This window comes from Chelonus insularis, unplaced genomic scaffold, assembly GCF_013357705.1.
Source record: "Chelonus insularis isolate UGA/USDA-ARS -01 unplaced genomic scaffold, ASM1335770v1 contig_3_pilon, whole genome shotgun sequence".
NCBI classification, from domain to species: domain Eukaryota; kingdom Metazoa; phylum Arthropoda; class Insecta; order Hymenoptera; family Braconidae; genus Chelonus; species Chelonus insularis.
Genome location: NW_023276556.1, coordinates 3025335 through 3036441, shown reverse-complemented (window position 1 = coordinate 3036441; position 11107 = coordinate 3025335). Strand labels below are relative to the sequence as shown.

Here is an 11107-nt window from a genome sequence, read left to right as displayed (position 1 = left end):
AATTCGTAACTATAGCTTTTTTCGAGCATAAAAAAAGCAACAAGAGAGACATCTGGTGAAACAATGGTTAGAAAAATTTCGAGTTGAAAGTCGTTTACATTCGATATTTCTCAACGTCACTTGACTTCGCGCTACCCACGAATGGACAGATTCAAGAAAATGAGATGCAGCAAGGAGAAGGACGATTGAGTTTGTCAAACGTATCAAGTGTACTTTGAGGACGTCATTTATTATCAGTCCTTCGTGCCATTATGTTTCCTTATTGGTTTGAATTAATTGTCTGGCATTTAATTACGATAAATCTACGATAATGTTACAACCAAATTCGTCAAAGGAAAAATTTCCCAGACTTTATACTTGATTTGTTGTTTCTACCAAATAAGTCGTGTGTTCAACGGAATCTTTGCACTTACAGAATGGCTACGTCTACGAAAAAATCCTGGAAACTCCGTAAGTAAACTTATCTAACCTTAAATTAGACTCCATAATTAGTTATTTGTGTTATTTATTTATTATCTATATTTAAATATTATCATATAAACAAAGAATTGTTAAAGGCTTTCTGATGACTAAAAATTATTTTACAGAGGATTTCACTGCCCATTCTTCCAATGTTAATTGCTTGGCTTTAGGACATAAGTCAGGAAGAGTTTTAGTTACTGGTGGTGATGATAAAAAGGTTAACTTATGGGCAGTTGGAAAACAAAATTGTATAATGAGCTTAAGTGGCCACACAACTCCAATTGAATGTGTACGATTTGGACAAACTGAGGACCTCGTTTGTGCTGGTTCCCAAACTGGAGCTTTAAAAATATGGGATTTAGAGCAAGCTAAATTAGCACGTACGCTTACAGGTCACAAAGCAGGAATTAAATGTATGGATTTTCATCCTTATGGCGAATTATTGACTTCAGGAAGTTTAGATACTGGAATCAAATTATGGGATATTCGACGAAAAGGTTGTATCTTTACTTATAAAGGACATAATGAAACAGTTAACAGTCTCAAATTTAGTCCTGATGGTCAATGGATTGCTAGTGCTGGTGAAGAAGGAATGGTAAAGCTTTGGGACCTGAGAGCTGGAAGACAATTAAGAGAATTTTCTGAACATCGAAGAGCTGCAACAACTGTTGAATTTCATCCTCATGAGTTCCTCCTTGCTAGTGGAAGCATGGATAGAACTGTTCATTTTTGGGATTTAGAATCTTTTCAACTGGTTTCTTCAACTGATGCTAATTTATCTGCTATTAGATGTCTTCATTTTAGTCAAGGTGGAGAATGTTTATTTGCTGGAAGTCAAGATCTCTTAAAAGTTTTTTGTTGGGAACCCGCGAGAACATTGGATACTGTTCCAACAGGTTGGGGTAAAATTCAAGACATTGCGATTGCTCAAAGCCAGTTGATTGGCGCAAGTGCTAACGGTTCTAATGTGGTTGTTTTTGTTTGTGATTTGAAAAAAATTGCACCTTTTGCTAATATATCTCAACTTTCATCACCTTTTGCTCATGGAAATCCTTCTAGAAGAAGTTTTACAAGAGAAAATCCTAGAAAACACTCGTAAGTTCTGATTTTTAGAGTATAGTCATAAATATTGTAGATAAATAATATTTTTTAATTTCTTTGCAGTGTGAATGTAAAAACAACTATTGAAGAAGGAGATAAATCAGGATCTGATCCGGAAGATGAAGAATCAAATGTAGAAATTCAAAATTTAACTACATGTGAAGATATATTTCAACCTCATCGCTCATGTAAGTTAAAGATATTGATGAAAAATATTGTTGTCATTTATTTGTAAATTTGAATGATTGATAGAGTTAATTCTACAATTATTTAATGACGTGGTATAATTTTGATATCCCAGCAAAAATATTAATATTTTTACTAATGATTTAGTCTAGTGTGTTTTTATAATAGTTTGTGAATGAGCATGCAATGCACGCTATGTTTCAGTGTCTCGTACGCCGCCACCAGAACCTGAGGCTTTTCCCGAGCCTCAAGAAATAGGTAAGAATAGTTCTAAATGGTCAATAGAGATGGTTATTAACTCTAATATTAATAACTCAAATCGATCAACCTTTCTGTTTACTGATAGTAACGAGTGACTGATTTACCTTTATGTCTGTGTAATAAGTTTTTCTAACTCTTTCATTAAGCAAAAATTTTTTTTGACCGTTAATTATTAACTTAATACTTTTTTTGTAGATCCAACACAGCCTCAAATAATTCAAAACTTTACTACCTCATTGACAAACCTTTCAACTGGAGGAAGTCAAGATGTCGAAGAAGATTTATCACCATCATCATCGATACCTCCTCCGTCACTGTTTACAAAACCTGTATCAGTTCGAAATAATCCAATTAAATCATCGCCACCAGTTCAGAGGCACTTAATAAACTCAAGTATTCAAGTGAAATTAAATGTACAGACTGTAAATAATACTAGTGCGGGGAAAAATGTAAAAAATTTCGCCCAAATTCCACCATTAAGACAAAGCATTACGCCTCTTGTTGGAAAAAAGACTTTAACTAATAATTCAAGTATTACTCAGCCTTTAGGACCTCAAAGGTCGAACTCTACATTAACTTCAAGAGTTGCACCGATGGCTGCAGTATCTCCCTCGGTAATGGGAGGTGATGGAAAATCTAAAAGTCGAGCACCAAGTCCGGATTCTCCCAAACATTTCTTCAAACGTCAGAGTAGTTGCAAAGATGGAGAACATGGCTATGAAAGTGATTTCCCAGTGCAAATTAATACAAATATTAAACATAGTCCTTCAGATCCTGCGCTAAATAGGCCTAATACAGGACAAACAAGGTCCAATTCAATGGCTAGAAATTTCATCAACTCTGGACCACTTTCTGCTAGAAATTTAGCACCAGCAAAGAAAAATAATCGTGCTCAAATAGCTCCAAATCCTAAAGTTGACATCAGAGTACCCCAGTTGAAACAGGAAGCAGTTGAAAAAGATGACTTTGTGCCAATGATTCCTGATAAACCAATTGGTCTTGATGTTGACGACTTCCTACCTAGTACATTTTCAGGTCTTGCGAGACTTGGATGTAATCAGGTACTTAGTGAAACATCTGAAGTTGAAATTATGAATAGTTTAATGCGTGGACAACATGACTCTATGATGGCTGTTTTAACTAATCGTCAAAGATCTCTTCAAATAATTTATTCTCTTTGGCATAACAAGGATGTCAAGTCAGCTATTGATTCGGCTGTTGCTATGAATGATTTGTCAGTCATTGTTGATCTTCTTGGAGTTCTAAATTTAAAGGCGTAAGTTTAATTTAATTAACCGTATAGTCGTACCCATGAGTCATTCGAATTTTCTTTATTTCATTGTCTGATTTAAGACGTGATTTTCGTACCAAAATACTTGGTATAAAAAATCTTAAAAAATCATTGCTTTGTTTGAAACGGTACTTATCTTGTGTTGAATTATACAAATTTCCATTCCATTAATACTCTATAAAGTCAAAGTTTTATTGTCAGTTTAAAAATGAATGAAACATTATGAATCAAATATTAAGAATCACTAGATGAAAACTTTTTCAATGTCATAGAAAGTTTTATTTTGATTACCTAATGATTTTTTAATATTTCAAGGCTTTCAAGATGTTACTGCATTTGTCAGACCTAAAAAAGATCGGTCATAAACGATGAAATGCCCTTGTGAACCCACTCTCAGTAATTTCCATTTTATTCAAGAATTTCCTTGTATTAATATTCATACTTTAATGATCACAGAGTTTCTATTTTGTTTACGTCGTTCATATAACTTGCCACATAGAAGTTTTCATAGTAAAATCAACATTAAAAAAGCTAATTAAAAATGAATTATTTTTTGATGTAAATCATTCGTAGGCGTCGACTCAAGGTCTTTAAGTTAACGATGCTATTTGAAAATAACCTCAGACGTATATAAAAAAAATTTATATTTGCAATGTGATTTGTTTTTTTCAGAACAATATGGAATTTGGATATATGCAATTCATTACTCAGGCCTATTGCAGAGCTACTACAAAGTAAATATGAAATGTATGTATAAAATTTATTTAAGTAGAAAAATTTAGATTGAAGTTTATTTTAATATTTACATGCTTCGATACGAATGACTTGAAAGTTATGAGACCGCGAAGCTTGAGTGCATCTTCTAGCGGTATTGTGGTCATGTCCTAGCCGCAAACTCATCATTTTTTTGTTCTAAAAACGCTGAAAGAAAGAGAAAGTAATATTGTCAAATTTATGCCTTGTATTTTATTCTTAGATTTGTTATTATGATAGAACACCTTCATATTATGAAGGAGACTAACTTTCCTTTTTCGGTGATATCAACATTCCATCTTCTTACGCAATAACGACATCATCTACATAACTGTTGCAATGATCAACATTTACATTTTCGTTGCTATTATAATCCACATGAGTGACGTGGAGCATCCAAAAGGATTCTTATTCTCTTTTCAGCTGACATATCAATCTGACTGTAAATAAAGTCTCACGTCCATTTCGCATTGAAATAAAATCTCTTTCCAAACTGTTACCAATGGGAACAGCTAATTTTGTTCTTAGGATCCAATATTTGAAACACGTATGTCTGACAAAGGGTCGCTAGAAAATTAGCTTAGACAATGAGGTACGATAGCAGATGCAAATTCATTCGCTGAAATCTTCCTGACGTGGTGCATTGTTCAATTATGCATTGAAGTTTTAAAGGACACACGACATGTCTCACATATGTCAATATACTTTTTTTTTTCATTTTTAAAACGGTTGTCAGAATTCTACTCTTGCAAACAAAATGCAAGAATATTTATTTACAGTAATTTGAGTAAGCTCAATACACCATTCTTAATTCTCACGGCCAACTTTCAACTGCTCTTGTTTAGAGTTACTTTTAAATAATATAAATTATTTTTTTATTTCTATCAATTAAAAACAGAGCAATGAGCGGGACAAACTTGTGCACTGACACGCAGGGCCTCGAAATAGGCCAATTATTCGGTGCTCAGTCACAAGCTGTTGCCACTGCCGTTGACCTGTCGTGATGAAACTGACATTTCCTCTCTTTCACGCCAATGTTTGCTCTTTTTTTCTAACAATTATTCTTACAGTTTATTTATATCTTTTTTATTAAACCTTTTACAAATTAATCTACAATAAGTGGAATTATTCTATAAGTAAAGATTGCTTGATATGTTATTTCAATGATCCTTAATTAGCAATTATCTATCAGAACAACAGTAAAATAATATCCGGAGTAGTTTGAAATCAACGATGCTGAAAATTAGCCTTCGGTCATTCGCATAAACGTCAATCAAACCAACTTATTAGCTAATTGTGTTCATGGTATAGATAAAATACCATAAAAGTGAATTACACTAATTGCCAACTGTTTAACAGATGTTATAAAATCATGTTGGCTTCGTTTTAGTATTTGTCATTGAATATCAGTTAGTTAAAAATTTTACCTAATTATCATTTTTATTCAAAATTTTCAGTAAAATCTTTTGTAATTGTCATAAAATTGTATTGACGTAGACACTGAATTGAATTATCATGTTAATATATTGCTACAATAATTATATGTATTTTAGTTTTTGTAGCTACTCAGTCATTTTCACGGTTTGTTCGTTACACTTACCCTCAAATCGTGAGAAAAAACTAGGATGAGAACAACTTGCGAATCTTTTGATATTGAATTTATTGGTTTTTTTGAAAGACAATTTTTTCTTAATTTATGATACTTATATGAATGTTTAAATGATGGTGAAATAATTTAATAGCTTCCATAGTCAAAAATAATATACTCTATGAAAGGTTTAGTAAAACATGAAATAGTTCAAAATGTGCATTCCTTGTCCAGAAAATGTGCATCAAACATAAATTCATTGCTGCCATTAAAATTCGTTACACTTATTCAGGAGTTGATCCCTCAGCCAACCCTTTATCGTTTAACAAAATTCAAGCGGACCAAATTTGAACGTTCGCGTGCCCACGTTATTTATTAGCTCAATAAATAACATAATATTATATGTTATATATGTGTCGTTATCAAATAATAAAGGGTTTTTAAACTACAAGGCGTAACTTAGTCGGTGGTTACTGAATATACGAAGCATTACATTATTACATGCCTGTTATTTTCAGAAAAATCACATATTTGTATTTTGTATTCATATATAAATATATAAGAGAGCACTTTCCCAGCCGTAAATTATATTTTACTTTTCTTGACATGTAGAATTGATGCCGAAACTTGTTTTCGCAGGTACGTGACGGTTGGCTGCACGGCGTTGAAGTTGATCCTACGGAACTTTGCCCCAGTGATCAAGTCGAATGTTGAAGCGCCTCTGCATTCCATTGGCGTAGATGTTTCTAGAGAAGAAAGGTAATTACGTCTTTTTAAAATTTTCTTTACATAATTAAATTACAATAAATGATGAAAATCGTATAATAACAATAATATTCTAAATGGAAGTAAAGCTTTATGAAAGAGGTATATGATAAGAATTTTTAAATTTATGAAGTTTATGTAAAAAATTATTAACTTCATTTTTTAAACTTATAACAAATGATTAAATGATAAATTTTTTATAGATATCACAAGTGTTTATCTTGCTACGAGAAGTTAGAAGCAATAAGGCCGTTAATTCTGCGAAAACAATCTAGTTCTGGTCAAATTGGATCAACATTTCGTGAGATTAATGTTCTTATGAATACCCTAGTGTGACCGTGGCTTCTACAAGATTATTGTTATATCCCGGTGCTACAAAAAAACTTCCAAAAAGTGTAAAAAAGTAGAAATTGCCAATTTTACGACTTGAGACTGAATTAAGAGGCTTCTCGAGTATTCTGTACATTCATTAGCCTCAAACTTGCCGGCTAGTCCTCCTAAAACAGAAACAAACCGACAAATGGAGAGAACATTTTTTAGATAATCTTATAAAATTGTCATTTATTGAAAATCCATGCCATAAATTTTGATGACAATGAAAGGAGAGAATAAGTTGAAGAAAAAAAATATAGAGATTAATTTCCACGTTTTTACTTCCGAATAATCACAATATAATTATGAAAAGTTAATCAGTGATTTAATGTTAGGGCATCGTGATACGTCTTTCGCTCAAAAAAAAGAGAAAGATGAGTGATTTTGAATGCATAAGTGATAGAACAAAATAGTAGAAACGAAAAAAGACATGGATAGAAATTTATACTTAATATTAAAATGGAGAGAATGAGTTTTAAATATTTCAATTTACCAACAAACAGAGTTAGCATTCTATGCAAATAAATTTGTATCATATTATAATACACACATTATTATAAAGCAAATCATAGTTTCCTAAAAAGAAAACGATCAATAACGAAAATTAGTCAGATAATGTTTAGTTCTCTAAAAGAATGTATTTTTCCATAAATAATTCCTATTCCGATCCTAAAAAATAATAAATAAGAAAAATAAATCATAGACGGATATTTACAACAAAAAAAAAAATATTTTAATGCACTCACATACAAATATTATTTTTAAACTGAAGAAAAATAGCAAAAAATATTTCGAAAATTTATAAAAAAAAAAAAAAACTTTTCTGCTGTAAAATATTTTTTCTTCATTTGCGAATAATTTGTTCATAGACATAAAATACTTGAGAATGTGAATATTTATATAAATGATAAGAAACTTGTATAATAGACAATCACGAACGGAAATAGCTAAATTTAAATTACTTTGTATGTATTTAAATTTTTTATTCAAACTTAATCATGATTTTTTTATTTCTAAAAATTTTAAAAATATTATATTGACATGTCATAGTTTTAATCATATATGTTTCAGTTGTTTTATTTAAGAACAAAGCAGTAAAATAGAAGCTCCTCTTTTAAGATATTTTATTAATGCTTTTAAATAAAGAATACCAGTAATTTTATGCTCCGTAGGCTCATTCAATTTACCAGTCATACTCAAATGTTTTTATGAATAGTTCAAAATTTTTAAGAATTTAATATATTTGTCATAATAATATTAATAATAATAATAACACAAGATCTTTTGGAGTTTACCCATTATGATAAATATGTTAAAACCAGTAACCAAATAGAATATTCAATGAAAGGTCCTGAAAGGACATTAATGATTAAATGTTCACATTATTCGTGACTTATTATCACATCTCGAGTACAAGTAATTAATAATCTATAAAAAGAGTATAAAGAACTAACTCATAAAATCCGTCCAGAATGTTAAATATTTGAATAAAATAAGAGGAATGTGAGATTGTATGTAATTAAGAAAGTCTGGATATTATTAATGTAATTTATAATAATTATCTGTGTTTATTTTCGGGTTTTACAACAGTTAGATAGATAGAATGGAATTTTCGATAATTTTTTGTAATTATCAAAATAATTTACACTCCATTCATTTGTCTTTGAGACTGTAAACTGTATGTCTTCTTTACATGTATCAAATCAAATTGCGTTTACTCGAAACGAATGCATTATGCGAATGCGAGTTTATCATTAATATATTAAATATTAGCTAGGATTATAATATTAGACTATTAGCAGGTTTTCTGAATTTTAATGTACCTATAAGTATGTGTAAATAATTATTACAATAATTCAACGAGCTTTTGGCCTTTATCTTAATAACGATCTCCTGCAATATTTTTGATTTGTTTTAATATTGTTTATCAACCAATTATATATGTAATTTTCACACGAGCTTGTTAAATAATTATACCGATAGATTAACAATGTTTATTATAAAATCATTTTAATATATATATAATATAATTCTAATTTAATTAAACAACCGTTAAGTTTTAATTAAAAACAAAAACGATTATGTAAAAAATAATATAGCTGAATATTAACGAAGAAAAATATGATTAATAAATTAATTTTCATATGAAATATGAATAATAATTACTCTCTTATTTATTTAAAACTTATTGATAATCTTATCTTAATAATAATAATCTTTATGTTAATATTGATTGAATTTATATTCAATTTTTGTAAGTAGAAATTTTTCCTCAAAGTAATCTCGTAAAATTGTCAACAAAAATCTGTATAATTTAAATGTTTTATTTTTGAAGTGTAACTAAGGTATTAAAAAAGCAGAAGGGCGATCATGTAAAAAATGCAATCGATCTCGATCGTGTCTTGCGATAGAGCGTGAAAATAAGACTGCATAGCTGTCTGTAATCCGTGAAATATCGCGAACATAACATAAAACATCAGTAAACGCGTGCCGACTGTTTACCCACGCGATTTCGTATTCATATGCGTAGGATTATGTCGTTGCCGTGTCATGAAGAGGAAAGGGGGCAACCCTTCGTTTACTTGCCACGGTATCTCGAGCACAACGGTTTTCATCTCCACATCGAAAGAGTTATGATATTATGTACAGTATTTTCATTTTAATACCTGAAACTTACATTAAATGTTTATACCGTTCAGGTATATTAGCTTTAATAACTGATATTATGCATCATTATATCATGATCAATCATTTAAACAAGACTTCCGTGCATGTAGTAATTTCGTACGCATGTAAATGGAGATGATGTTAAATCTTCAATTGCAATTTGGTACATTTACTTAATCATACCTGTATTTATCTCAACACGTGTTGAATTTATTATTAAAGTTTTTATTTTGAATTCAATCAACATGAGATGTATAAATAAACGTATAAACATGTAATACAATCATAATATGATGCTGTCATTTATTGTCGGCATCTCAATGACAATCATCAACATTTTTGGATCTTTCTATTGTGACAAAGATAAGTTAAGTCTCTTCTTGTCGCCACCTCGAGCGACGAAAATACTGTTTTCTCACAAAACGTCGAACAATACCACCAACAAGCACTCTGGAATTTGATGACAGTAGAGCTGGAGGCATAAATTCTCTTGGAGGCCAATAAAGAGATCGAAAAGAAGACTACCTTATAAGCGGATTATCCTTAGGTACTAAGAAACCGATATAGGATACATCCACGACTCTTCTTCAGCATCTTTGTGATCATCAGCCTTTACAAAAAAATTATTTTCTATTCTAAATTCAGTGTATTTTATGCTATTTCCATCTCCTCTTCTTCATCTTCATGCTTTTTTTACTTCTATCTTTTCCTTTTATTGCATTTTTTTCGTATTCAGAACTACATTTTACTCATCATCTCCAACTATTATCGACTTATCTTTACATAGAAAATTTTTTTACAGATTTTCAGGATAATTTTCTATACCTAATTTTTGCTCAGCCTCACAATGTAAAAAAATTGAATTTACTATTAATGAATGAATTCTTTTTCTACATGTGCCCATGATTGGTAGCAGAGAGTATCTACATAAATTCAATAAACTCCCCCTGAATCTGATTGGCTAATTATGTACATGTCGAAGGGGAGGAAATGTGACGTCATAGGGTGGATAACTAGGAACGTGATTGGCTGAAGCAGGGGTTGAGCAGCCCTTCTGGCTACGCGTTAACGCGCAGGGTGGGTTTGCACTCGTATTCACCCCTCGTTTCCGACCGTTTCACTTCAACATTTTGCTTGAGATATATCGTGTTACAGGAGATATTTTAGAAGGGATTTTCAAGGGCGGCGACGCGAAAAATAAAGGAATAGGGGGTTTGAACATTCTAAAAAGGAAAATGTCGCATAATAATAATAATAAATCGTTGCAAAAAAAATTACTGAAAAAATTATGGTATTTTAGTGGATAAATTTAAAAAATCACTTTAAAGACCAAGACGAAATCCTTGACTTTTGATGAGGATAAGACTAATTTAAGGAGATCACGCACGCGCCAGATGGATGCCGAAGACTCTAGAAAATTATCTCTAAAAGTGACTGAATAGGAAGCTCTTAAAAATAATTATGCAGCTGGTGAATATTTTGGAGTATTAATAATAATCAGGAATTATTGTTGAATTTTATTTTGTGTTTAAATATTTGTTAAATTCATTTTACAGGAAGATGACCAAGTGACTTAAGATATATATATAATAGTAATAAGACCTTGCGTGTGTCCTGTAGTTGGTCTTAAGTTACCGATATCAAATTATACGGCGTCTTGA

The 11107-nt window shown here is 30.8% G+C and overlaps 1 protein-coding gene across 2 annotated transcripts; it reads left to right on the top strand.

The window, feature by feature from the left end:
- Positions 1-89: 89 nt before the first annotated feature.
- kat80 (katanin 80) lies at positions 90-7519 on the top strand. 2 transcript variants are annotated; one of them, XM_035085954.1, is made up of 8 exons: positions 90-450; positions 588-1557; positions 1627-1751; positions 1954-2007; positions 2206-3286; positions 3974-4048; positions 6282-6401; positions 6611-7519. In XM_035085954.1, exons 1-8 carry the CDS (start codon positions 417-419, stop codon positions 6741-6743), a joined length of 2592 nt encoding a protein of 863 aa, XP_034941845.1. In that variant the 5' UTR covers positions 90-416; the 3' UTR covers positions 6744-7519. The 2 variants fall into 2 exon arrangements, with proteins under 2 accessions (XP_034941845.1, XP_034941846.1); XM_035085955.1 differs by lacking the exon at positions 1954-2007 and having other exon boundaries at positions 91-450.
- The last annotated feature ends 3588 nt before the right edge of the window (positions 7520-11107 follow it).

Coding starts and splice junctions, on each gene's coding strand:
- kat80 (XM_035085954.1), top strand. CDS start 417: ATGGCTACGTCTACGAAAAAATCCTGGAAACTCC. Junction 1,752..1,953: donor ATTTCAACCTCATCGCTCAT/GTAAGTTAAAGA, acceptor GCTATGTTTCAG/TGTCTCGTACGCCGCCACCA. Junction 2,008..2,205: donor TCCCGAGCCTCAAGAAATAG/GTAAGAATAGTT, acceptor CTTTTTTTGTAG/ATCCAACACAGCCTCAAATA.